Source organism: Pristiophorus japonicus, chromosome 24 (genome assembly GCF_044704955.1).
Source record: "Pristiophorus japonicus isolate sPriJap1 chromosome 24, sPriJap1.hap1, whole genome shotgun sequence".
In the NCBI taxonomy this organism is placed as follows: domain Eukaryota; kingdom Metazoa; phylum Chordata; class Chondrichthyes; family Pristiophoridae; genus Pristiophorus; species Pristiophorus japonicus.
The window spans coordinates 28878935-28902463 of NC_092000.1; the positions used below are offsets into that span (position 1 = coordinate 28878935).

Sequence of the window (23529 nt, forward strand, 5' to 3'; positions counted from 1 at the left end):
TGGGACGCCTCCCCGACAGTCAAACAGCCCACACACTGCCTAGGCTCACACACTTGGATGAGGTATCTGAAGGCTGGAGCGTGTGCAACTGTATGAGTCACCTCTTTAAGGACATGTGGAAGGAAAGAGAACGAGTGCAAAAAAACAACTTGATGATTAGTTTATGATAGAAACAATGTGTAAATCGGGGAGGGGGTAATAAACATGAAACTGATATTGGTGCTCATTCAAAAGGTGATACAGCACAACCCAGCACCTAGGTATGGAGTACGGATTGGCTAAAGGCGTGGAATTTAGCCGAAATAAATCTGGGAATCAGAACTGAGAGGTTATAACTATCAGGAAAGATTGAATAGGCTGGGGTTCTTTTCTCTATAAAAGAGAAGAATGAGGGGTAACATGATAGAGGCCTTCAAGATTACATAGGATATATGGCACAGAAACAGTCCATGCCGGCGTTTAATCTCCACTCGAGCCTCTCCCATCTTTCCTCTTCCAAATCTATCTAATTATGAAAGGGTTTGATAGGGTAGATGTAGAGAAGATGTTTCCACTTGCAGACGAGACCAGAACTACGGGCCATAAATATAAGATAGTCATTAATAAATCCAATAGGGAATTCAGGAGAAACTTCTTTATCCAGAGAATGGTGAGAATGTAGAACTCACTACCACAGGGAGTTTTTGAGGCGAATAGCATAGATGCAATCAAGAAGAGGCTCGGTAAGGAGATGAGGGAGAAAGGAATAGAAGGTGGGAGGAGAAGCAAAGTGTGAGGAGGACACAAAAAACCTGCAACAGGCTAAGTGAGTGGGCAAAAATTTAGCAGATGGAGTATAATGTTGGAAAGTGTGAGGTCATGCACTTTGACAGAAAAAAATGGAGAAAGATTGCAAAGTGCTGCAGTACAGCGGGACCTGGGGGTACTTGTGCATGAAGCACAAAAGGATAGTATGCAGGTACAGCAAGTGATCAGGAAGGCCAATGGAATCTTGGTCTTTATTGCAAAGGGGATAGAGTATAAAAGCAGGGAAGTCTTGCTACAGTTGTACAGGGTATTGGTGAGGCCACGCCTGGAATACCACGTACAGTTTTGGTTTCCATATTTACGAAAGCATATACTTGCTTTGGAAGCAGTTCAGAGAAGGTTCGCTAGGTTGATTCCGGGGATGAGGGTGTTGACTTATGAGGAAAGGTTGAGTAGCTTGGGCCTATACTTGTCATGTATGTAACCAGCATACTACTGTAACCCTTATACAATTGTTACCCTCATGTAACCATTGCATACTGTATATACTTACTAGAAATGCACACCTTGACCACAGGGGGTGTACTTGTGGGAGACACTCCTTACCTGGAGATTCAGGTATATAAGGGGAGGTCCCTCGCAGGGCCAGCACTCCTTGGTCCAGGTAATAAAGGTGAAGGTCACAGAGTGACTGTGTCTGCAGTATGTGCCTCGTGTGATTATGTTTAAGAGTTAAGGACTCAACACCTGGCGACGGGAAACGGGAATCACTGAACCCAGAGGATGGCCACCGGTCGCTCAGAGGAGCGTTACTGTGTGGGTGAAGACTGGGACGATTTTGTGGAGAGACTCCAGCAGACCTTTGTCACGAAGGACTGGCTGGGAGAGGATGCGGCTGACAAGCGGAGGGCGCATCTACTAACAAGCTGCGGGACAAAACGTATGCGCTGATGAAGGGCCTGCTCGCACCCCACAAACCGGCCAACAAGTCTTTTGAAGAGCTCAGCGAGCTGATCAGCGAACACTTAAAACCGGCGAGCAGCAGACACATGGCCCGGCACCGGTTCTACACACACCGACATCGGGAAGGGCAAAACATCTCGGACTTTGTGGCAGACTTGCGGCGCTTGGCCAGCCTCTGTAAGTTCTCAGACGCCTGCAGGGGGGAGATGTTAAGGGAATTTGTCATTGAGGGCATTAGCCATGCCGGGATCTTCAGGAAGCTCATAGAAACCAAGGACTTAAATCTAGAAGGGGCAGCATTGATAGCTCAAACTTTCATAGCGGGGGAAGAAGAGACCAAGCTAATTTACGTGAGTAGTCTTGGGTCCAACGTGGCGACGGACCAAGGAATTGATAAACGCGGCTCAAGATCTCGCAGTCAGGCAAAGGCATTTTGAAACTGCAGCAGTCAGACAAAGGTATTTTGTAACTGCCCAAGCTGAAACCGACACTAAGGTGGGCCCCCGACAGGGACAATGGAGAGGAGAGCGCCAATTCACGCCATCAAGGGGACCATTAACACCCACCTTCAGAGTGTTTAGAAACAACCAAGGGAACAATCAGAGAGGAATGCCTGCTAACAGTCCTTTTGTGAACAATGATCTCAGCCAATGCTGGAGATGCGGGGGCAGACATTATGTGAAAAGCTGCAAATTTCAGCAGTTCGTCTTTAGGAATTGTAATGCCAGAGGACATTTGGCTAGTGTTTGCAAACAGCCAGTAGCGAGGCTAATCTATGAGACAGAGGAATCAGGCAAGGGGCTTGCTGTGCAGGACAATGCCTGGGGTAAAGCCATGGATGCTGAAGTTCAGTGGGTTCATGTGGCTGACGTCCACAGCTCATACACCAAAACGCCATCCATGATGACGAAAATTTTATTGAATGGCATCCCGGTGCGCATGGAGCTGGACACAGGAGCTATCCAGTCTCTCATAACAATTTGAGAAACTATGGCCACACAGAGCTAGCAGGCCCAAACTGGAACGAATTAATACGCAGCTACAGACGTACACCCAAGAGACCATTCCAGTGCTAGGCAGTGCAAACGTAGTGGTAACACACAATGGGTCACAGAACCGGCTGCCACTCTGAATTGTTCCAGGAAATGGTCCGCGCTTTTGGGAAGGAGCTGGCTAACTGAGATGAACTGGAAATGGGGGGATGTGCACGCCATTTCATCTGTGGAGCGAAGCTCATGCTCACAGGTACTACAAAAATTCGGGTCACTGTTTCAACCCGGTGTCGGAACGTTCAAGGGCACAAAAGTAGTTATACGCATCACCCCGGACGCCAGACCAGTGCACCACAAAGCCAGAGCGGTGCCGTACATGATGCGTAAGAAGATTGAGAGTGAACTGGACAGGCTGCTCAGAGAGGGCATAATTTTGCCCGTTGAATTCAGTGACTGGGCAAGTCCCATTGTTCCTGTCCTTAAAGCGGACGGCTCGGTTAGGATCTGCGGTGACTACAAAGCCACCATCAACCGGGTGTCCCTGCAGGACCAAAACCCGCTCCCAAGGGCGGAGGACCTTTTTGCCACGTTGGCAGGTGGCAAGCTGTTCACTAAATTGGACCTCACTTCGGCCTACATGACTCAGGAACTGGCTGAAGAATCTAAGCTTCTGACCACCATCACGACGCACAAGGGTTTATTCATCTACAACAGGTGTCCTTTTGGCATCCGTTCGGCGGCCGCCATCTTTCAGAGAAACATGGAAAGCTTGCTGAAATCCATTCCCGGCACAATCGTATTCCAGGACGACATCCTTATAACGGATCGAGACACCGAGGAACACCTCGCCAACTGGACCCGGTAGGCCTGCGGCTGAAGGCGGCCAAGTGTGTGTTTTTGGCCCCAGAGGTCGAGCTTTTGGGCAGGAGGGTTGCCGCAGATGGGATCCGGCCTACCGAATCCAAAACGGAGGCGATCCGTCGTGCGTTCCGGCCCGGCAACACATCGGAGTTGCGATCCTTCCTGGGACTTTTGAACTATTTCGGGAACTTCCTGCTGAACTTAAGCACATTGTTGGAGCCATTACACGTGCTCCTGCATAAGGGTTGCGAATGGTTTTGGGGGGACTGTCAAGAACAAGCTTTCAACAGGGCGCGGAACCTGCTTTGTTCTAACAAACTGTTAACGTTGTATGACCCCTGTAAAAAACTAGTTTTAACATGCGATGCATCATCATAAGGGGTTGGGTGTGTGTTGCAGCAGGGTAATAGAGACGGCTTATGCCTCCAGGTCACTCTCCCAGGCAGAGCGTGGGTACGGCATGGTTGAAAAGGAAGCATTCGGTTGCGTTTATGGTGTGAAAAAAATGCACCAATACCTTTTCGGCAGAACGTTCGAAACGGACCACAAGCTGTTAACTTATCTGTTGTCCGACAGCAAGGCGGTCAATGCAAATGCGTCAGCTCGCATACAGCGATGGGCTCTCATGCTGGCTGCATATGACTACACCATATGGCACCGGCCAGGCACTGAAAACTGCGCTGATGCACTCAGCAGGCTCCCGCTGGCCATCACCGAGGGGGCAGCGGAGCAAAGTGCTGAAATGGTCATGGCCGTTGAGGCTTTTGACACCGCAGCTCCCCCATCACATCCCGCTAGATCAAACTCTAGACCAACAGGGACCCCCTCCTATCCATGATAAAGAAATGCGTCCTGATGGGGGATTGGGCGCCCACGCATGGGGCGTGCCCCGAGGAGGTCAGACCGTTTCAGAGATGGATGGATGAGCTCTCCATCCAAGCCAACTGCCTGCTATGGGGCAGCCGAGTAGTCATGCCCAGAAGGGGAGGGAAGCATTCATTAGGAAACTCCACAGCGAGCACCCTGGCATCATGTTAATGAAGGCAATTGCCGGTCACGTGAATGGTGGCCGGGGATTGACTCAGACCTGGAACACTGGGTTCGCAGGTGCACGACGTGTGCCCAACTGGGCAACGCCCCCAGGGAGGCCCCACTCAGCCCGTGGCCCTGGCCCACCAAGCCTTGGTCACGCATTCACGTGGACTATGCGGGCCTGTTCATGGGAAAAATGTTCTTGATAATTGTCAATGCATATTCGAAATGGATCGAGTGTATCATATTAAACTTGTGCACGACATCCATCACCTTGGAGAGCCTGCGCACGGCTTTCGCGACCCACGGCTTATCGGACATTCTGGTCAGCGACAATGGCCCGTGTTTCACCAGCCATGAATTCCAGGAGTTTATGTTGGGTAATGGCATCAAACATGTCCGGACGGCGCCGTTCAAGCCGGCTTCCAATGGCCAGGCGGAACGTGCAGTCCAAGTCATAAAGCAAGGCATGCTCCGCATCCAAGGACCCTCTCTGCGGTGCCGCTTATTGCGCCTCCTGCTGGCCTACAGGTCCCGGCCGCACTCGCTCACGGGAACTCCTCATGAAACGTACGCTCAAAACGCGGCTGTCCCTCATCCACCCAACCCTGGCAGACATTGTTGAGGGCAAGAGCCAGTCCAAAACCGAGTGCCACGATTGTAACTCAAGGGAGAGGTGTATAGAAATGGATGATCAGGTATTTGTACTGAGCCATGCATTGGGACCCAAGTGGCTGGAGGGCACCGTAATTGGCAAAGAGGGAAACAGGGTCATAGTGGTCAGACTCAATAATGGGCAGATATGCCGCAAACACTTCAACCAAGTAAAGAAAAGGTTCAGCATAGACACCGATGAACATAAAAAAAGAGCATGAGATGTCAACCACACCACTGCCAGTGGATGAGCAACAAGGACAATCACCAGCATGCACAGTCCCTGCGGTCAGCCCAGACAGGCCGGAATCACCTCAGGTGACAGAAACGCATGCCAAGGCTCAGCCACCAGAGCCTCAACTGCGGCGCTCCACGAGAGAGCGTCGACCACCTGATAGACCTTTGATTCAAAAAGACGTGAGGGGGGAGGTAATGTCATGTATGTAACCAGCATACTACTGTAACCCTTATACAATTGTAACCCTCATGTAACCACTACATACTGTACACACTTACTAGAAATGCACACCTTGACCACAGGGGGTGTACTTGTGGGAGACACTCCTTACCTGGAGATTCAGGTATTTAAGGGGAGGTCCCTCGCAGGGCCAGCACTCCGTGGTCCAGGTAATAAAGGTAAAGGTCACAGAGTGACTGTGTCAGCAGAACGTGCCTCGTGTGATTATGTTTAAGAGTTAAGGACTCAACACTACTCATTGGAATTCAGAAGAATGAGAGGTGATCTTATCAAAACGTTTAAGATTATGCGGGGGCTTGACAAAGTGGATGCAGAGAGGATGTTTCCACTGATAGGGGAGACTAGAACTAGAGGGCATAATCTTAGAATAAGGGGCCGCCCATTTAAAACAGATGAGGAGGAATTTTTTCTCTCAGAGGGTTGTAAATCTGTGGAATTTGCTGCCTCAAAGAGCTGGCACATTGAATAATTTAAGACAGAGATAGACAGTTTCTTAACCGATAAGGGAATAAGGGGTTATGGGGAGCGGGCAGGGAAGTGGACCCGAGTCCATGATCAGGTCAGCCATGATCGTATTAAATGGCGGAGCAGGCTCGAGGGACTGTATGGCCTGCTCCTATTTCTTATGTTTTTATAGAAGGATATGTTGCTGAGGTTAGATGGGGTGGGGTGGGAGGAGGCTCATGTGAAGCATAAACACTGACTTGGACCACGTGTGCGCCTGATGTATGCTGTAAAGACTATGTAATTTGTAAATCTGTCATTGCCTGGCAATAAATTGTCCATCACTTTATAATATCCATTTTAATTCAATGTCTTCATTAAAGGGAATGGTCCATGTCCCTCTCACCACAGAGTGTACCTGACAGCAATAAACATACAAAACAATTCCTACACATTCTTGCTGTGGGGAAATGCCTGCTCTAGTAAACACTCTGCCATCTTAAATCAACATACCATCCTGATTCTCATCTTAAGGAAAGGAATGTTCCAGTAACTAAAGTTATATGTACACATAAAAACATTAGGAAACTGGATGGTGCAGTGGGTTACCACAACTTCCAATCAGCTCTGGGACTGAATTCTGCTTCATTCATATATATAAAACTAACAAATCTTCTGTGGCATTGCCCATGGTGAGGAGAGCACCTGTGACATTGCCCATGGTGAGGAGAGCACCTGTGGCATTGCCCTTGGTGAGCAATGCCACAGGTGCTCTCCTTACCATGGGCAATCTGCAAAAGGACATAGACAGGCTAAGTGAGTTGGCAAAAAATTGGCAGATGGAGTATAATGTTGGAAAGTGTGAGGTCATGCAGAAAAAAAATCAATTTGCAAGTTATTATTTAAATGGAGAAAGATTTCAAAGTGCTGCAGTACAGTGGGACCTGGGGGTACTTGTGCATGAAACACAAAATGTTTGTACGCAGGTATAGCAAGTGATCAGGAAGGCCAATGGAATCTTGGCCTTTATTGTAAAGGGGATGGAGTATAAAAGTTGTACAGGGTATTGGTGATGTCACACCAGGAATACTGTGTGCAGTTTTGGTTTCCATGTTTACGAAAGGATATACTTGCTTTGGAGGCAGTTCAGAGAAGGTTCACAAGGTTGATTCCAGAGATGAGGGGGTTGACTTATGAGGAAAGGTTGAGTAGGTTGGGCCTCTACTCATTGGAATTCAGAAGAATGAGAGATGATCTTATCGAAACATATAAGATTATGAGGGGTCTTGACAGGGTGGATGCAGAGAGAATGGTTCTACTGATAGGGGAGACTAGAACTAGAGGGTATAATCTTAGAATAAGGGGCCGCCCATTTAAAACGGAGATGAGGAGAAATTTCTTCTCTCAGAGGGTTGTAGATCTGTGGAATTCCCTGCCTCAGAAAGCTGTGGAAGCTAGGATATTGAATAAATTTAAGACAGAAATAGATAGTTTCTTAAACAATAAGGGAATAAGGGGTTATGGAGAGCGGGCAGAGAAGTGGACCTGAGTCCATGATCAGATCAGCCATGATCGTGTTGAATGGTGGAGCAGGCTCGAGGGGTGGTATGGCCTTCTCCTGCTCCTATTTCTTATGTTCTTATGTTCTTATTGTTATGTATGTAAACATTATCAATGTGTAAGACTTGCCACCAGGGGGCACACCTGTGGGAGATCCAAGGGTCACCTGCACACCCTGGGCAAGCAGATATAAAAGGCAGTCTACCATGCTGCTTCCTCACTCTGGAGTTACAATAAAGAGACCAAGGTCACAACAGTTTGAGCTTAAGATATACAGTCTTGTGGAGTTATTCTGAACATAACAATTGGCAACGAGTACCAGATCATGAACTTTCACGCGGTTATGGCTGCCGTTGGTATTCTTGAGAGATTTGTTGAGGGTGATGATTGGGAAGCCTTCGTTGAGCATCTTGACCAGTATTTCGTGGCCAACGAGCTGGAAAAGGAAGAAACTGCGATCAAGCGCAGGGCTATTCTCCTGTTTGCGGGTTCACGATATATGGCCTCATCAAAAATCTGCTAGCACCGACGAAACCAACGGAGAAGACATATGAAGTGTTGTGCACGCTGGTTCAGGAACACCTCAAGCCGAAGGAGAGCATCTTGATGGCCAGGCATCGCTTTTATACGCACCACGACTCTGAGGGCCAGGACGTGGTGAGCTATGTCACCGACCTCAGATGCCTTGCGGGACCGTGCATATTTGCTGAATTTTTGGAGGAAGTGTTGCGGGACTTTTTCGTGCTTGGAATCGGCCATGAGGTCATTCTTCGCAAATTGCTGTCTGCCGAATCCTTAGCAAGGCCATCACAATAGCCCAGGCTTTTATGTCCACGGCGATAACACTAAACAGATATCAGTGCAGCATCGAAACTCACTGGAAAGTACTGTGCATAAAATGACACCTTCAGCTGGCAGAACTGTACATGGCAGGGCCTACATGTCCTGACCTAGGATGACTCAGAGTCCGCCGTGGGGCGTGAATGCGAATCAATTAACACCATGTTGGCGCTGCAGCGGTAATCATCGAGCCCATCAATGTCGATTCAAGCACGACATGTGCAAGGGCTGCGGAACAATGCGACTCACCACGTGGCAGAGTCGGCAGAAGATGACCGATTCGGCGCGGATCACGCTGAATGAGTAAGAGAGAGGCAACTCAACCCGAGGCTGAAGAGGAAGTATATGGGGTACACACCTTCACCACCAAAAGCCTTCCGATAATGTTAAAAGTCAAATTAAACGGCATTCCAGTTTCCATGGAATTGGACACGAAGGGGAGTCAGTCAATTATGAGCCAGAAAGCTTTTGAGAATCTGTGGGGCAACAAGGCACAAAGGCCAAAGCTAAGCCCGATTCACACCAAGCTGTGCACTTACACCAAAGAGCTCATACCAGTCATTGGCAGTACGACAGTGAAGGTATCGTATGATGGAGCTGTGCACGATTTACCACTATGGATTGTACCAGGCGATGGCCCAGCGCTGTTTGCCAGAAGTTGGCTAGGAAAGATCCGATGGAACTGGGACGACATCAAAGCACTGTCTTCGGAGGATGACGCCTCGTGCACCCAAGTGCTAAACAAATTCCCGTCATTATTCAAGCCAGGCATCTCAACTTCACAGGCGCCAAAGTGCAGATCCATCTAGTCCCTAATGCATGACCCGTTCATCACAAGGCCTGAGCGGTTCCATACATGATGCGAGAGAAAGTCGAGATCGAACTGGACAGACTTCAATGAGAGGGGTTCATATCGTCAGTTGAGTTCAACGAGTGGGCCAGTCCAATTGTTCCAGTGTTGAAAAGCGATGGGACAGTCAGAACCTGCGGGGACTACAAGGTAACGATCAACCGAGTCTCGTTACAGGACCAGTACCCACTACCAAAAGCGAGTGACCTGTTTGCAACACTAACAGGGGGGAAGTCGTTCACCAAGCTGGATCTAACCTCTGCTTACATGACACAGGAGCTGGCTGAACCTTCGAAAAAATTGACGTGCATCAACACGCACAGAGGACTGTTCATATACCACAGATGCCCCTTTGGGATTCACTCGGCTGCGGCCATCTTCCAAAAGAACATGGAGCGTCTGCTGAAATCGGTTCCACGCACCGTGGTGTTTCAAGACGACATCTTGATCACTGGCCACAACACCACGGAACACTTGCACAACCTGGAAGAGGTTCTCAAGCGACTGGACAGAGTGGGATTCAGGCTGAAACACTCCAAGTGTGTTTTCCTGGCGCCAGAGGTCGAATTTCTTGGGAGAAAGATTGCGGCGGACGGCATCAGACCCACGGACTCCAAGACAGAGGCCATCAAAAATGCACCCAGACCACAGAATGTGACGGAGCTGCATTCGTTCCTGGGACTCTTCAACTATTTTAGTAACTTTCTACCGGGGTTGAGCACTTTGCTGGAACCATTGCATTTATTGCTACGCAACGGTGATGACTGGGTTTGGGGTAAATTGCAAGAGACAGCCTTTAACAAGGCCAGAAACCTGCTATGTTCTAACAAGTTACTTGTATTGTATGACCCGGGTAAACGTTTAGTACTAGCTTGTGATGCATCTTCGTACGGGGTCGGTTGTGTGTTACAGCACAATGGGTCAGGCAAATTGCAACCGGTTGCATATGCGTCCAGAAGCTTATCTAAGGCTGAAAGAGCCTACAGTATGGTTGAGAAAGAAGCATTAGCATTTGTATACGGGGTTAAGAAAATGCATCAATACCTATTTGGACTCTGGTTCGAGCTCGAAACCGACCACAAGCCGCTCATTTAATTGTTCTCAGAAAGCAAAGGTATTAACACCAATGCTTCGTCCCGCATCCAAAGATGGGCATTATCGTTATCTGCGTATGATTATGTAATCCGCCACAGACCAGGCACTGAGAACTGTACGGATGCCCTCAGTCGGCTACCATTGCCCACCACCTGGGTGGAAATGGCGCAACCCGCACACTTGCTTCTTGTAATAGATGCCTTTGAGAGCAAGGGGTCACCCGTCACAGCTCGCCAAATCAGGACCTGGACTAGCCAGGACCCGGTGCTATCAGTAATAAAAAGCTGCTTCCTCAATGGGAGCTGGTAATGTTTACATACGTAATATCACTCCCCCCCACCCCCCACCCCCCCAAAGCCTTAGATACAAGTTATTTACAAGTTGAGGCGATCCGGGGCTCTGTGTTCCCAGGTTGATCGCCTGAGTTGAAGTCCTGGCATGGGTGAGTCGGTCAGATCATTGCTGCACTGCCTTGCATAGAGATGTTGGATTGGGATTGGTCATGACGTCCTCACATAATGTACCAGCCAACCTTCATTGTCAAGGCTCATCCAAGTGGTCAGTCTTCATGTGTGAGTCTTAGCAGTGAAAGATGGCTGGTACTCTATGTGAGGCCATCTTCGTCCAGCCCAATCCTGACCTCCTCCAACATTTCCATGTCCACTGTCCAGCTGAGGCCACTGATCAGCAGCAGTAGCCCTGGATTGAAGTCTTCTCCACCCTCTCCCAGGAGTACTGTGGCAAATTGTTGTGAACCAGCTGGTTTCCAATCGGACAACTTAACAGAGAAAATGGAAAGAACCCTCTTCTGATCTGTGTCTCTCAGCCTGCTGGTGTTAAGAATGCTCAAAAAAACACAAGACTGCTTTCCTGTTTGGACTTGCAGAGATTGACTTCAAGAAATGAAGTTTTTGTAGCTTGGGATGAGGGGATTGCCTTATGAGGAGAGATTGAGTAGACTCGGCCTACTTTCCCTAGAGTTTAGAAGAATGAGAGGTGAGCTCATTGAAACATATAAAAAGCATCGAAGCACTGACCACACTCAACCAGCTCCGTTGGGTGAGCCACATCGTCCGCATGTCCGACACAAGACTCCCAAAGCAAGCGCTCTACTCGGAACTCCTACACTGCAAGCGATCCCCAGGATCTCAAAGCCTTCTTGATAAAGTGCAACATCCCCACCGACACCTGGGAATACCTGGCCAAAGGCTGCCCTAAGTGGAGGAAGAGCATCCAGGAGGGCGGTGAGCACCTCGAGTCTCATCGCCGTGAGCAAGCAGAATACAAGCACAGGCAGCGGAAGGAGCTTGCGGCAAACCAGACTCCCCACCCACCCTTTCCTTCAACGACTGTCTGCCCCATCCGTGACAGAGACTGTAATTCCCATATTGCACTGTACAGTCACCTGAGAACTCACTTTTAGAATGGAAGCAAGTCTTCCTCGATTACGAGGGATTGCCAAAGATGATGATGATAAAATTCTTAAAGGGCTTGCTAGGGTTAATGCTGAGAAGATGTTTCCCCTGGCTTGGAGTCTAGAACATGGGGTCAGTCTCAAAATAACGGGTCTGCCATTTAGGATTGAGATGAGGAGAAATGTCTTCACTCAAAAGGTTGTGAATCTTTGGAATTCTCTACCCCAGAGAGCTGCGGATACTCAATCATTGAGTATATACCCAGGTCGATATATTTTTGGGAATGGGGATAGCGTGGGAAGGTAGAGTTGAGGTAGAAGATCAGCCATGGTGTTAGTGAATGGAGGAGTAGGCTCAAGAGGCCAAATGGCCTACTCCTGCTCCTATTTCTTATGTTCTTATGTTCTCAAAATGAGAGACAGTGAAAGTTGAATAATTATAAAAATGAGTACAGTTTGGACCTCGCTGGTTCGGCACCGACCGGGACTGATGCCGAACCACGGATGTTTCCGGATTAGAGAGTTTTGGACTGGAGAGGTACAACCTGTACTGGTATATGCAGAATAGGCCAAGTTATCTTCCTGTGTGATGTGCCGGAACAGAGAATTTGCTGAACCACGGGAGGTCACACGGAGCCCAGGCGTACCGGTACCTGTAGACAGTGCCCGGGCTCCTGAACGCCTCCGCCACGCTCCGGCTGCGAAACTCGGGCCTCACTCTCTCTCTCCAATGCTGGTTTGCTGCTCTTTTTTTAAGGTCGAATCTCCCCCCGCCCCCCCACTCCCCAGATCCAGGCAGATCGAAGCTGAATTTGCGCGGTTTTGACCAACGACCTGGCAGGGTTCTGCGCATGTGCTGCACAGAAGGCCACTGTGCAGCATTTAGTCGTTGTCCACAATCACTCCTCACTGAACAGCGCGGGAAACCGGGACGCCACTCACACCGGGACCGATGCCGAACATAGAAACAGAAAATAGGTGCAGGAGTAGGCCATTCAGGCCTGCACCACCATTCAGTAAGATCATGGCTGATCATTCACCTCAGTACCCCTTCCTGCTTTCTCTCCATACCCCTTGATCCCTTTAGCCGTAAGGGCCACATCTAACTCCCTCTTAAATATATCCAATGAACTGGCATCAACAACTCTCTGTGGTAGGGAATTCCACAGGTTAACAACTCTCTGAGTGAAGAAGTTTCTCCTCATCGCAGTCCTAAATGGCTTACCCCTTATCCTTAGACTGTGTCCCCTGGTTCTGGACTTCCCCACATCGGGAACATTCTTCCCGCATCTAACCTGTCCAGTCCCGTCAGAATTTTATATGTTTCTATGAGATCCCCTCTCTTCCTTCTAAACTCCAGTGAATAAAGGCCCAGGCGGTCCAGTTTCTCCTCATATGTCAGTCCTGTCATCCCGGGAATCAGTCTGGTGAACCTTCGCTGCACTCCCTCAATAGAAAGAACGTCCTTCCTCAGATTAGGAGACCAAAACTGAACACAATATTCCAGGTGAGGCCTCACCAAGGCCCTGTACAACTGCAGTAAGACCTCCCTGCTCCTATACTCAAAACCCCTAGCTATGGTTCGGTATTCACTAAGGAGGACACAAACAACCTTCCGGATATAAAAGGGGTCAGAGGGTCTAGTAAGGAGGAGGAACTGAGGGAAATCTTTATTAGTCGGAAAATTGTGTTGGGGAAATTGATAGGATTGAAGGCCGATAAATCCCCAGGGCCTGATGGACTGCATCCCAGAGTACTTAAGGAGGTGGCCTTGGAAATAGCGGATGGAGTACTGCGTGCAGTTTTGGTCACCTTACTTAAGGAAGGATATACTAGCTTTGGAAGGGGTACAGAGTCGATTCACTAGGCTGATTCAAGAAATGAGAGGATTACCTTATGATGATAGATTGAGTAGACTGGGTCTTTACTCCTTGGAGTTCAGAAGGATGAGGGATGATCTTATAGAAACATTTAAAATCATGAAAGGGATAGTCAAGATAGAGGCAGAGAGGTTGTTTCCATTGGTGGGGGAGACTAAAACTAGGGGGCACAGCCTCAAAATACGGAGGAGCCAATATAAAACCGAGTTGAGAAAGAATTTCTTCTCCCAGAGGGTTGTGAATCTGTGGAATTCTCTGCCCAAGGAAGCAGTTGAGGCTGGCTCATTGAATGTTTTCAAGTCAAAGATAGATAGATCTTTAAGCAATAAGGGAATTAAGGGTTACGGGGAGAGGGCGGGTAAGTGGAGCTGAGTCCACTACCAGATCAGCCATGATCTTATTGAATGGCGGAGCAGGCTCGAGGGGCTAGATGGCCTACTCCTGTTCCGAATTCTTATGTTCTTATGTTCTTATTGACAGTCATTTTCCAACATTCCATTGACTCTGGATCAGTTCCTATCGAGTGGAGGGTAGCCAAATGTAACCCCACTTTTTAAAAAAGGAGGGAGAGAGAAAACAGGGAATTATAGACCGGTCAGCCTGACCTCAGTAATGGATAAAATGATGGAATCAATTATTAAGGATGTCATAGCAGCGCATTTGGAAAGAGGTGACATGATAGGTCCAAGTCAGCATGGATTTGTGAAAGGGAAATCATGCTTGACAAATCTCTGGAATTTTTTGAGGATGTTTCCAGTAGAGTGGACAAGGGAGAACCAGTTGATGTGGTATATTTGGACTTTCAGAAGGCTTTCGACAAGGTCCCACACAAGAGATTAATGTGCAAAGTTAAAGCACATGGGATTGGGGGTAGTGTGCTGACGTAGATTGAGAACTGGTTGTCAGACAGGAAGCAAAGAGTAGGAGTAAATGGGTACTTTTCAGAATGGCAGGCAGTGACTAGTGGGGTACCGCAAGGTTCTGTGCTGGGGCCCCAGCTGTTTACACTGTACATTAATGATTTAGACGAGGGGATTAAATGTAGTATCTCCAAATTTGCGGATGACACTAAGTTGGGTGGCAGTGTGAGCTGCGAGGAGGATGCTATGAGGCTGCAGAGTGACCTGGATAGGTTAGGTGAGTGGGCAAATGCATGGCAGATGAAGTATAATGTGGATAAATGTGAGGTTATCCACTTTGGTGGTAAAAACAGAGAGACAGACTATTATCTGAATGGTGACAGATTAGGAAAAGGGGAGATGCAACGAGACTTGCGTGTCATGGTACATCAGTCATTGAAGGTTGGCATGCAGGTATAGCAGGCGGTTAAGAAAGCAAATGGCATGTTGGCCTTCATAGCGAGGGGATTTGAGTACAGGGGCAGGGAGGTGTTGCTACAGTTGTACAGGGCCTTGGTGAGGCCACACCTGGAGTATTGTGTACAGTTTTGGTCTCCTAGCTTGAGGAAGGACATTCTTGCTATTGAGGGAGTGCAGCGAAGGTTCACTAGACTGATTCCCGGGATGGTGGGACTGACATATTAAGAAAGACTGGATCAACTGGGCTTGTATTCACTGGAGTTCAGAAGAATGAGAGGGGACCTCATAGAAACGTTTAAAATTCTGACGGGTTCAGACAGGTTAGATGCAGGAAGAATGTTCCCAATGTTGGGGAAGTCCAGAACCAGGGGTCACAGTCTAAGGATAAGGGGTAAGCCATTTAGGACCGAGATGAGGAGAAACTTCTTCACCCAGAGAGTGGTGAACCTGTGGAATTCTCTACCACAGAAAGTTGTTGAGGCCAATTCACTAAATATATTCAAGAGGGAGTTAGATGAAGTCCTTACTACTAGGGGGACCAAGGGGTATGACGAGAAAGCAGGAAGGGGGTACTGAAGTTGCATGTTCAGCCATGAACTCATTGAATGGCAGTGCAGGCTAGAAGGGTTGAATGGCCTACTCCTGCACCTATTTTCTATGTTTCTATACCATTTGCCTTCTTCACCACCTGCTGTACCTGCATGCCAACTTTCAATGACTGATGTACCATGACACCCAGGTCTCGTTGCACCTCCCCTTTTCCTAATCTGCCGCCATTCAGATAATATTCTGCCTTCGTGTTTTTGCTCCCAAAGTGGATAACCTCACATCTGCCATGCATTTGCCCACTGACCTAACCACTGACCCACCCTGCAGCCTCTTAGCGACCTCCTCACAACTCACATCACCAACCAGTTTAGTGTCATCTGTAAACTTGGAGATATTGCACTCAATTCCTTGATCTAAATCATTAATGTATATATAAATAGCTGGGGTCCCAGCACTGCCTGCCATTCTGAAAAGGACCCATTTATCCCAACTCTCTGTTTCCTGTCTGACAACCAGTTCTCTATCCACGTCAGTACATTATCCCCAATACCATGTGCTTTAATTTTCCAATCTCTTGTGTGGGACCTTGTCAAAAGCCTTTTGAAAGTCCAAATACATCACATCCACTTGTTCTCCCTTGTCCACTCTATGAGTTACATCCTCAAAAAATTTCAAAAGATTTGTCAAGCATGATTTCCCTTTCATAAATCCATGCTGACTTGAACCGATCCTGTCACTGCTTTCCAAATGTGCTGTTATTTCATTTTTAATAATTGATTCCAACGTTTTCCCCACTACTGATGTCGGGCTAACCAGTCTATAATTACCCGTTTTCTCTCTCCCTCCTTTTTTAAAAAGCTAATGTTACATTAGCTACACTCCAATCCATAGGAACTGATCCAGAGTCGATAGACTGTTGGAAAATGATCACCAATGCATCCACTATTTCTAGGGCCACTTCCTTAACTATTCTGGGATGCAGACTATCAGGCCCCGGGAATTTATCGGCCTTCAATCCCATCAATTTCCCTAACACAATGTCCCGCCTAATAAGGATATCCTTCAGCTCCTCCTTCTCACTAGACCCTCGGTCCCCTAGTACTTCTGGAAGGTTATTTGTGTCTTTCTTCGTGAAGACAGAACCAAAGTATTTGTTCAACTGGTCTTCCATTTCTTTGTTCCCCATTATAAATTCACCTAAATCTGACTGCAAGGGACCCACGTTTGTCTTCACTAATCTTTTTCTCTTCACATATCTATAGACGCTTTTGCAGTCAGTTTTTATGTTCCCAGCAAGGTTCCTCTCATACTCCATTTTTCCCCTCCTAATTAAACCCTTTTTCCTCCTCTGCTGAATTCTAAATTTCTCCCAGTCCTCAGGTTTGCTACTTTTTCTGGCCAATTTATATGCCTCTTTCTTGGATTTAACACTATCCTTAATTTCCCTTGTTAGCCACGGTTGAGCCGCCTTCCCCGTTTTACTTTTACTCCAGACAGGGATGTACAATTATTGAAGTTCATCCATGTGATCTTTAAATGTTTGCCATTGCCTATCCACCATCAACCCTCTAAGTATCATTTGCCAGTCTATTCTCGCCAATTCACGTCATACCATCGAAGTTACCTTTCCTTAAGTTCAGGACCCTAGTCTCTGAATTAACTGTGTCAATCTCCATCTTAATAAGGAATTCTAACATATTATGGTCACTCTTCCCCAAGGGGCCTCGCACAACAAGATTGCTAATTAGTCCTTTCTCATTACACATCACCCAGTCTAGGATGGCCAGCCCTCTAGTTGGTTCCTCGACATATTGGTCCAGAAAACCATCTCGAATACACTCCAGGAAATCCTCCTCCACCGTATTGCTACCAGTTTGGTTAGCCCAGTCTATATGTAGATTAAAGTCGCCGATGATAACTGCTGTACCTTTATTGCACGCATCCCTAATTTCTTGTTTGATGCTGTCCCCAACCTCACTACTACTGTTTGGTGGTCTGTACACAACTCCCACTAGCGTTTTCTGCCCTTTGGTGTTCCGTAGCTCCACCCATACAGATTCCACATCATCCAAGCTAATGTCCTTCCTTACTATTGAGTTAATTTCCTCTTTAACCAGCAGCGCTACCCCACCTCCTGTCTATCCTTTCTTGTTGAATACCCCTGGATGTTGAGTTCCCAGCCTTGGTCACCCTGGAGCCATATCTCCGTGATGCCAATTATATCATATTCATTAATTGCTGCCTGTGCCGTTAATTCGTCCACCTTATTACAAATACTCCTCACATTGAGGCACTGAGCTTTCAGGCTTGTCTTTTTAACACACTTTTCCCTTTTAGAATTTTGCTGCAATGTGGCCCTTTTTGATTTTTGCCTTGGGTTTCTCTGCCCTCCACTTTTACTTTTCTTCTTTCTATCTTTTGCTTCTGCCCCTATTTTACTTCCCTCTGTCTCCCTTCATCGGAACCACGGATGTTTCCGAATTAGAGAGTCCCAGACTGGAGAGGTACAACTTGTACTGGTATATGCAGAATAGGCCAAGTTATCGTCCTATGTGATGTGAATTCTATGATTGTAGCATAATAAAAATATAAAAATATGGTGTCGGCTTAGCCCATTGCTAGTACTATCTGAAAAGATGAGACGTTAAACCGAGGACCTATCTGCTCTCTCAGATTGACGTAAAAAATCTCATGGTACTATTCGAAGAAGAGCAGGAGAATTCTCCTAGTGTTCTGGCCAATATTTATCTCTAAATCCATACCTCCAAAAATTGTTTATCTGGTCATTTATGTCACTACTGTTTGTAAGAACTTGCTGTGTGCAAATTGCTTACCGTCTACATAGCAACAGTTACTGTCCTTCGAAAGTACTTCATTGGCTAAGACGCATTTTGGGATGTCCTGATGACATGAAAGGCACAATATAAATGCAAGTTCTTTTTCTTTCTTTTCATACAAACCTAAATAAAATGGAGATTTATTTTCTGTCAGGGGGAATGAAATCCCAGAGCAGTTGATATCATGATCTGAGGTGAATAAGTAATTAATGAATGCATTGAAAGCATGTTGTACCATTAAAAATATTACTACATACTTCTTACCTCTACAAATGTCTTAATAACACATTTTAAGGGCTGCCAAATTCAAATGGTCCAATTCCCAAACCAACACTGATCTTTATGGAAACTGAGCAAAATGTCAGAATTTCTCTTAAAAAGTACATTCTTCGGAAATGTCGGTCTTCCATTTACACTTTACTTGTCCATTAGCCTATCTTAATTCTATTCTTGATGGCAAACTTTGTAATTTTCTCTTTCACTATGTTCTCCAATGGAATTACTCACTTTACTAAAGTTGTTTATTTTTTAAAGTATTTTTTAATTGTAAATTCTGTGCCCACAAGGAGAGGGATTGTGTTGGTTGGGGACCATTTCAGGCATCCAGTGGCAGTGTTAAGTAATCCTAAATCAAGCATACTCTGCCCCAACTTCAGAAGAGCACCCACAGTGTTTGCTGTGGCTCAGTGGGTAGCACACTCACCTCTGAGTCAGAAGGTTGTGGATTTAAGTCCCACTCTAGGGACCTGAGCACATAAATCTAAGCTGACACTCCAGCGAAGTGCTGAGGGAGTGCTGCACTGTCTGAGGTGCCGTCTTTCAGATGAGATATTAAACCGAGGTCCCGTCTGCTCTCTCAGGGACGTAAAAGATCCCATAGCACTATTTCGAAGAAGAGCAGGGGATCCTGGCCAATATTTATCCCTCAATTAACATAACAAAAACAGATTATCTGGTTGTTATCTCATTGCTGTTTGTGGGTGCTTGCTGTGCACAAATTGTCTGCCGTGTTTCCCACATTACAATAGTGACTACACTCCAAAAGTATGTCATTGGCTGTAAAGCATTTTGCGATGTCTGGTGTTTGTGAAAGGCGCTATATAAATGCAAGTTTTTCTTTACAAATCACCCGTTTAACAGTTTAAGTATCCATCACCAGCCATTCTGTGGCCTCTCTGGGTAAGATTGCCCTGAAAACAAGTCCAGAGATGATACCAGGGATGTAAGACTTCAATTTTGTGGACAGACTGGAGAAGTTGGGGTTGTTCTCCCCAGAACAGAGAAGGTAAAAGTGAGATTTAATAGAGGTGCTCAAAATTATGAGGGATTTTGATAAGTGGAAGCTGTTCCACTGGTGGGAGGGTTGGTAGCCAGACATCATAAATTTAAGGTAATTGGCAAAAGAACCAGGGGGAAGGTGAGCAGACATTTTCTTTATGTAGCGAGTTGATGTGATTTGGAATGCACCCCCTGAAAGGGTGGTGGAAACAGATTCAATGGTAGCATTGAAAAAAGAAATTGGATAAATACTTGAAGGGGAAAAAATTGTCGTGCTGTGTGGAAGGAGACTAATTGATAGCTCTTTCAAAGAGCTGGCACAGGCATGATGGGCCGAATCGTCTCCTTCTGTGCTGTCGGAGTCCTATGAAAGATAATTCCAAATGGAACTTACTCATACCATCTTCCAATACCTAAAAGGTTTTATTTTTCTCACAGGCTCATGTCTCCCAGAGATCTTGTTCTTGCCGTGCTGTCCAATCCCTAGACTCGCACTCTTTATCTGGCACTTATGTCTTGATAGTTTTCATATCTCCTTTGACCTCAAAGTTCCAGCACTTTGCCGCCTGTAAGCTTCCTATTTCATACCTGGCCAAAAAAAGTGCAAATTTTCCACCGCTAAAATAAATAAAGTTGAGTTACATAAAGTCCTGACTTTGCTTACCCATTTCCTGGCTTTTTGGTCACAGAACAGTATACCCAGCTTTGAGCACTTACCACCCCAGCCCCAGGGTCTCCCCTCCCCGTCCGTCATACACTCCCGGCTGCCTGACTGAACACTGGTAGTGGAAATTACCCGGCTGTACTCTTCCCAGCATTGGCACCAGCCTCCTCTCTCCCCCACCCCAGCCCACCCTAGCCACATTACTGCTAGTCCAATATTCATCCCTCAACCAACATCACTAAAAACAGATGATCTGGTCATGATCACATTGCTGTTTGTAAGATCTTGCGGTGCGCGAACTGGCTGCTGCGTTTCCTACATTACAACAGCGGCTACACTTTAAAAGTACGTTATTGATTGTAAAGCACTTTGGGATGTCCTGAAGTTGTGAAAGGCGCTATATAAATGCAAGTCATTCTTTCTTTCCTCTACAATTTAACAATATACTTTGTACCAACTCTCCCTCTCTGTGTTTTGATTTCCAATCAATGCTTTTCCACAAGCTACTCATATACTTCATCAATATTATGATCATTAAAGCAGGCCACTCAGGTAAGGTATTAGCGAAAGTTAAATAAAAGCTACCCTTCCGCCTCAGATATTCAAGCACCAAGACTGAAGAGGAAGACTGACTGACATTCTCTCCGTTTATTTTTTCGCCAGGAGAGATGCAATAATATTGCATAAACGAAATACACATTAGTGGCAGGTGATTTATTGTAAGTAACCCATTTGTATGGCGACTGACATATGTCACTGGTGACGGAGACCGGTTTACACAGCCTGAGCAACTCATTGGTTAAGTTTCTGTAAAGCACTAGTCCCTGACATGTATCCCCTATTTAAGTGTGTGTAGATCATTCTGGCAGTGGCTTTACATTTCGTGCCTTACCAGCTAATACAACTAATACAACGAGACTGTTGTCACCTCCAAACATTGTAGGCACATTATCTGACTGACCTGAGTCAATGCCTTAGAGGCAGACTGATCCCTCATTTTATATATACATATATATATTGAATTGTTGTCTATTGAAACATTTTTGCAGTTCTGCATTGCAAAGAGAAATACAACTCCAAAGAAAAAACTTGCAAAAGTCATATAAATGAGGGAAATTGGATAGTTTAACATAAAGAAAACACTTCTGAGTACTTGCACCTGCTGTGTTTATGCCTTGTCTGTTGCACACGTCAGTCAATAGTTTATTTTTCGTAAACCATCACTCAAATGTCGTGCATCCTCTCTGCAGCCTGCCAATCTCTTGACTTGGACTAAATCAGATTCACCGGCCAGCATCAGGGCAACAACAAAATAAAGCCCCCACCAGTTCAACAGACAGAGCCGTTGCCTAGCAGCGAGAGCTGCCAATCACCTGGCGCCGTTCCACTGCCAATCACTCTCCCCCCCCCTCCCCTTCAGCGGCAACCCTGAGAGGATGGCGTGGTGAGGGTGGGAATAAGGGGGGGAGGAGTCTGTCTCCTAGCAGCGGGCACCTGTCAATCATTCGGTGTGCGGGGTGGGCGAGTCCATCCACCAATCGGGCGAAGGGAAGAGCTGGGCGCCCAGCCGGCTCTCCTAGCAACGCAGGCTGGGCTTCCTTGCCAATGAGGCGCGAGAGAGGGGGCGGGACGGAGGCCAGGGGCTCGCCTGCGCGCTCGCTCACTCGCTCGAGCGCATTTCTCTCTCTCTGTGTGTGGCTCCGGCCGTCAAAACAGTCGCGAGCGGGCGGGTGGGCGCGCGAAGTGGCGCGCCGGGGGGGCGGGGGGTGGGGGGCGGAGAGAGAGAGAGAGAGGGAGAGAGACCGGCGCTCGAGCTGCGGCGGTTAAAATTCAAATCGCTCCAACGTTCGGTGGGCTGGCGGGAAGCCAGCTCGTGGTACGGACAACCGTCTGTTTGAGAGGGGAAGAAAAAAAACATATTTTCTGACGGGATCTGTGGATTTTAAAAACAAAAAAAAAACAAGCCAGAAGAAAGAAAGAAGAAAAAATAATCCTGTGACATTACTCGTGTGTGAGGGGGGGGAGGTGGTTTTATTTGGAATTATCCAACCCCCCCCCCCCCCCCCGATTCCGATCACTTCTCTCACTATACCTATATCTATAAGGGTCTTTGTGTGATGGAGGACCAGTCCCGGCTGCTGCAGCCTCACCCCGGGGTGGCTCTGGCTGTACACTCGCTGCCTCCTCACTCTCAGGCGGACGGAGGCGACCCCGAGGGACGCAAACAGGACATCGGAGACATCCTGCAGCAGATCATGACCATCACTGACCAGAGCCTGGACGAGGCGCAGGCCAGGTCAGTACAGCGTGCTTCCCCTTCATTGCCCCAGCGTGTAGATCAGTACTTCCCCAACATTGCCCCCAGCCTGTAGATCAGTGCTTCCCCAACATTGCCCCCAGCCTGTAGATAATTGCTTCCCCTTCATCCCCAACATTGCCCCAGCCTGTAGATTAGTGATTCCCTCCTTCATCCCCTCCATTGCCCCAGCCTGTAGATCAGTGCTTCGCCAACATTGCCCCCAGCCTATAGATCAGAGCTTCCCCCCTCACCCCCTTCATCCCCAACATTGCCCCAGCCTGTAGATCAGAGCTTCCCCATCAGCCCCAACATTGCACATCAGTAAGAACCACTTTACCCCCCCCCCCCAACCCAAAGCCTGGATCCTCACAGAAAGGCAAAAATAGTTTGGTTCCAATTGCAAATACTGAACGTCCCGCCCCGATTATTTTTTCCCCCGCAAGTTTCATCAGGAATTAAAAGTCACTTGAAATAATAAACTTTCTCCAATCTCATCAATTCACTGTGACTTTTTATCTCCCCCCCCCCCATCTTTTTTGTGTTCTGTGCAAAGTTCATCCTTTTAAAAAAAAATGCTAAATCCACTTTGCATGAAAGAGTGAGGATTGTTTTTTTTTGTTTGCAAGTTTTCTTAATTTTGCCGAGAGAGGGAGAAAATCAATCCCCTCTCTGCATGAACAATAGTTCGCATTAATATAAAGTTGTACTTTTTAATGTATGGGTTTTTAATGTATGATTTTTGTTGTTGCAAATAATTGTGTGCGGCCCCCAGA

The 23529-nt window shown here is 47.1% G+C and overlaps 1 protein-coding gene across 3 annotated transcripts in view; it reads left to right on the forward strand.

The window, feature by feature from the left end:
• Window positions 1–22243: 22243 nt before the first annotated feature.
• The window catches only part of pbx4 (pre-B-cell leukemia transcription factor 4), a 441364-nt gene continuing 440078 nt past the window's right edge, over window positions 22244–23529 (forward strand). For all 3 annotated transcript variants that reach the window (XM_070867367.1, XM_070867369.1, XM_070867370.1), the window contains exon 1: window positions 22244–22753. In XM_070867367.1, coding sequence (XP_070723468.1) covers window positions 22575–22753 — 179 coding nt within the window. In that variant the 5' untranslated portion in view covers window positions 22244–22574. The remainder of the gene's footprint in view (window positions 22754–23529) is intronic.